The sequence below is a fragment of the Nanorana parkeri genome, unplaced genomic scaffold, assembly GCF_000935625.1.
Source record: "Nanorana parkeri isolate BGI_ZX_2015 unplaced genomic scaffold, ASM93562v1 scaffold570, whole genome shotgun sequence".
Taxonomy (NCBI): Eukaryota; Metazoa; Chordata; class Amphibia; order Anura; family Dicroglossidae; genus Nanorana; species Nanorana parkeri.
In genome coordinates, this window is record NW_017306838.1 from 422,119 (window position 1) to 426,990 (window position 4,872).

At 47.6% G+C, this 4,872-nt stretch overlaps 1 protein-coding gene across 1 annotated transcript in view; it reads left to right on the plus strand.

Annotated features, from left to right (window-relative positions):
* Positions 1 to 124: 124 nt before the first annotated feature.
* Positions 125 to 4,872, plus strand: part of DCUN1D3 (defective in cullin neddylation 1 domain containing 3) — a 30,458-nt gene continuing 25,710 nt past the window's right edge. Inside the window, exon 1 of the mRNA XM_018562293.1 lies at positions 125 to 288. Within this exon, the coding sequence (XP_018417795.1) occupies positions 260 to 288 (29 nt within the window). The 5' untranslated portion in view covers positions 125 to 259. The remainder of the gene's footprint in view (positions 289 to 4,872) is intronic.

Here is a 4,872-nt window from a genome sequence, read left to right on the forward strand (position 1 = left end):
GTTCACACCTCCCTTACGCAAGGCGAGCTCCTCGCTTGGCGTTGGTGCTGAGAGGCGGGGCTCCGAAAAAAACTATGCCACTTTCCTTCTCTTTCCTCCGCCTCCAGTTAATGAAGTCACCCGGAATGCGCTGGTCGCGTAGGTGACGTCACAACGGGCGGAGAAGAGGAGGGAGAGGTGCGGACGTCGCAGGGAGGCAGATGATTGGGATCTCCGGCCCCCCCTGGACCTCTGACACAATGTGGGAGAGTAGGAAGTGATGCGGGGGACTCAGCTACGGCAGATATGGTGAGCTAACGGGGTGCGGGCAGCTCTGTTCCTCCGATCTCAGGCATCCTCCCACACACTGTTAGGTGTAGGGGGCTTTATCCTCTGTATGGGGGGCGCCAGCACCTAGACTAGATTACAGTTTGGAGATCCCATAGAGAACCTACCAGACATGAGTGACACTGTGACCATTTTTAATCTGCTTTGTCTGAGTCCAACAGAGGTGGTCAGAGGAAGGCAATCAGTGTATCATTCCAGACATGGGTGACCATGTATAATCTGCTCAGTGCCAGTCTTATCAGAGGTGGTCAGGGGCTGGAGATGGCAGGTGGTGTGTTGTACCAGACATGGGTAACCATGTATTATCTGCTTAGTGTCAGTCTATCAAAGGTGCTCAGAATCAGGTGACGACAAGCAGTGTGTTTGCAATCTGACCGTCAATGTTTTTGTTTTGTTTTTTGTAGACTGGTGCATACAGATTCCTTAGCGTTTTCTTTGTAAATTGGAATGTGTATCAAACATTACTTGGAAGGACCTGACGTTTGTCTTATGTCTTTGGACATTCATTGTGCGATATCCTGAGACTGCAGCTAGTTCAATAACCGTGACAATCCTTGACACAGCTGTGACATAAAAACATGTCTTCCGGTGCCCCCTGGGCCCTATTATACGTGTAATTCAGTCTCTGGTGACACTTCACCTACACCAGAATCCCTGAAATTCATCATCTGATATTACTTGTGCCAGCCACTCCGCCGCTGCCTGATCCAAGCCATTTTGTCACCCATGACAGAATTACCCCTTTGACAGGGGCTGCTATGCTGTGCACCAACACTCGTAACCTTAAAAATATTGCTAAATCTGCCTGACTAGAATCAGCCTGGTCATGAAGTCCACAAAATATTTCTGGATAGAGGTTAAATATATGTGCAGTCCTAAAGTGACCATAAACTCAGGAGTTAAATGTTAAAAATGCATTTCAAGTACCTGTGTCCCGGTTTCCTGATTGGTCAGGAAGCCACGCTGCCAGGGAGGCAAGTCATGACGTGCCACCGAGGCTTCCTGATTGGCTAGGAAGCCGGCTTCACTTGTTGCTAGGCAGCCTTGCTTCCTGACCAATCATGAAGCCGGACAGCACCTCATGACTTGCCACCCAGCTTCCTGATTGGTCAGAAAGCCAGGCAGCCTTGGCAAGTGAAGCCGGTGTTCTTTTGCTAGATCACTGGCTTCAGAGGCAATCTGGGCAATGGGTCATGCAACTCCCTCCTCATTGGCCTACCTCTACAACTCCTACCATGCTTGCTCTAGACTTCTCTAGAGTCTCTCCCATCCTGTGAAACTCTTTACCCCAACCTGTCCGTCTATCTTCCACTCTGCATTAATGCGATCCCTTAAAACTCATCTCTTCAGGGAAGCCTATCCCACGCAACCATCACGTTCTCAAACAATTTATCCCCACACAGCTACCTCCTCATGCATCACTCGGCCCTCCCTTTTAGATGTAAGCCCTCACAGGCAGGGCCCCCTCGGGGGCGGGCTTGCGATGATCGCAAGTACGATCTGCCTGTCCAAGATGGGCAGATCGTACGTTTTTTTTTTGTAAGTACTTTTCAACCTTCGCAAGACAAGTGTTGCGAGGGTTGTAGAGTGTAGCCTTTAGCCGATTATTAATTTTACAACAAATGCAGCATTAATTTATTTTATATACATATATGGGGTGTTTTTAGATAAATGTGTTTTTGCATGTAGAAAATACAGGATAACATGCAAACAAATATGAGTCGATGGCAAAAATGGTGTAATTAAATATTTCCCTTTCCATGATTAGATGCGTTGCATAGTCTTACTGTCAATGTTTGGGTTAATAGTGAAGCAATAAGGCCCTATTTTCCCACAGATGCCTCCATGGAAAGTTGGTGATGGCATGTCACGACTTGTTACCTTATAATTCCAGTGTAATCCCTCCAGGAAGAGCAGGGCTTTGTGTTCACAGGCTTGTTGCTCACTTCCTAATTACCTCCACATAGACAGTGTCTCCTTATTGTATTATTGCTTCAAACTGCTTTATGTGTCATTTGGATTTTTGCTGACTTTTTCTATCTTTGGTTCTCCTACAATCAAGTTTTTAAAAGGTAGTTTTCCCGCTGTAGCTGAGATGTCCATGGCAAAAAATGTGAGCTGTACTGAACCCTTTTGCTGCTGGAGCATGTTAAAATACACATTTAGTCCTGTAGATTACTCCAAACCCCCAAAACAAATTTTCTGAAAGCAGAGACCTTGTAGAATAAAACGGTGGCATTTGCATTTTTTGGCATGTAGAAGTTTTGGCATGTAGAAGTGATCGGGCAGCTACTCACTTCTGCAAGAAAGCCAGAGTAAAACTATGTAAACAAACTCTATAGCATCCAGTAGTTTACATGCCGGAGCTGCTGCTGACGTTGTAGTTATGTTTGTGGTAGAAAAAAGATTAAAGGAGAACTATGAGGTGAGTGCTTTTCACTCACCTCATAGTTCTAGCCGACCTGTGACAATGAGACTGTCACAGGTCGGCTCAGTAGATCGGGAGGTGAGCGAACACATACCGGCGTTCGCTCACCTCTCGATCCTGTCACGGCTCTCAGCCGTGACAGGGGGCGGGGCTGGATTCCCCCCTCCCTGCTCTGATCCTCCAGCGCTGACTGGCGGAACGGACGGGGGAGGGGGGCGGGTACAGCTGGCTGTGCCTCTAAATAGGCAGAGCCTGCTGTCACTCACGCAGCTGGACGGATCCAGACATAATTGCCAGGGTCCGCTTCAGCTGCGGCGTCTCAGTATAACGCAAGCTGTAGCGAGCTGTATACTGAGCTTAGGGTGACGAGAGGGCGCTAGTTTGTGTCCTCCCGTTACCCTAAGGAGAACTATGGGGGAAAGCCCTAACCCCATAGTTCTCCTTTTAATAAACATGGGGGGATGTTTGTCAATATTTTCTTAATTATTGTGGTTGCTGATATGATGCGTTCTATATTTTATATTGCAAGTCACAGATATATTTATAGTCTGTGTACAAGTTGCATAATAGAATATCTGCAGCTGTTTAAAAAGGTGCTCAGTAGCACTTCTTAGGCATCATTCACACTGCCCACTTGTGTTCTTATGCAGAATCTGTCTGCAAAGACTGTCGGGGACAGGCTAGATTCTTTTTTATGCTTCTAGATGCTGAACATGATGTGCCTTCACACGTATATGCTTTTAAATGCATCTGCCCTTTGAAGTATCCAATGAGATTTCAGCATGTAGATGCCTCTTGCGTTTACACGCTTTTACAGGATAAAAAAAGTTTCCTGGATGCACCTGACTTCTGTTTTTCCTAAACTGCATCTAAACGCAAGGTGTGAATGGATCAATTGGAAATCATTGGATGCATTTATATGCGTTTAGAAAACCATTAGAGGAGAACTATGAGGTGAGTGCTTTTCCCTCACCTCATAGTTCTAGCCGACCTGTGACAATGAGACTGTCACAGGTCGGCTCAGTAGATCGGGAGGTGAGCGAACACATACCGGCGTTCGCTCACCTCTCGATCCTGTCACGGCTCTCTGCCGTAACAGGGGAGGGGCTGGATTCCCCCCTCCCCGCTCGGATCCGCCAGCGCTGACTGGCGGGACAGACGGGGGAGGGGGCGGGTACAGCTGGCTCTGCCTCTAGATAGGCAGAGCCAGTTGTCAGTCACGCAGCTGGATGGATCCCGGCACAATTGTCGGGATCCGCTTCAGCTGCGGCGTCTCAGTATACCGCAAGCTGAGCCTAGGGTGACGGGAGGACGCTAGTTTGTGTCCTCCCGTTACCCTAAGGAGAACTATGGGGAAAAGCCTTAACCCCATAGTTCTCCTTAAACATGCATATAAAAGCACCTAATCCAGTGATGGTGAACCTTGGCACTCCAGCTGTTTTGGAACTACAAGTCCCATGAGGCATTGCAAGGCTCTGACAGCCACAGACATGACTCCCAGAGGCAGATGCATCTTGGGATTTGTCGTTTTGGCACAGCTGGAGTGCCAAGGTTCGCCACTACTGAAATCGCACCCTAGTGTGAATGGGACCTTAAGCTGACTATACTCTTGTAGTTTTTTTTCAGGTTTAACTCCGTGGAATGGCGAAATCCCTGCCAGTCTGTTGTATTTTGACAACCGGCACCCACAGCTGTTAGATTACCCAAGTTGTTACTGCAGATGAAACAAAGTGGTGGAGACTTGCAGCACAGGACTCGGCTTCAGAGTCAGCAGGACCCAGCCAAAATTTTAACAGTGTATGGTCAGCTTTAGTTTAGAGCCGGATAAATCTTGCTGTGATCTGGGAGCCAGCAAAATACAGCCGGTCGCCATGGTGATCAGCATTTTCCTATGTTGTTTAACTTATTTTTTTTCTCTTTTTTCAGTAAAACAGATTCAGACAACTTCTGGTCGCCATTTTCCTGGCTTTTTTTATTTGGACATTTCCACACACTTTTTACTAAAGAATTAATGTACCTACACACCTTACTCATGCATACTGCCACTAACGCACACCTGCCTCCTGCTGGCGTGCCGAGGCAGGCAACGCTGTTCCTGCTGGCGCGCCAAGGCAGGC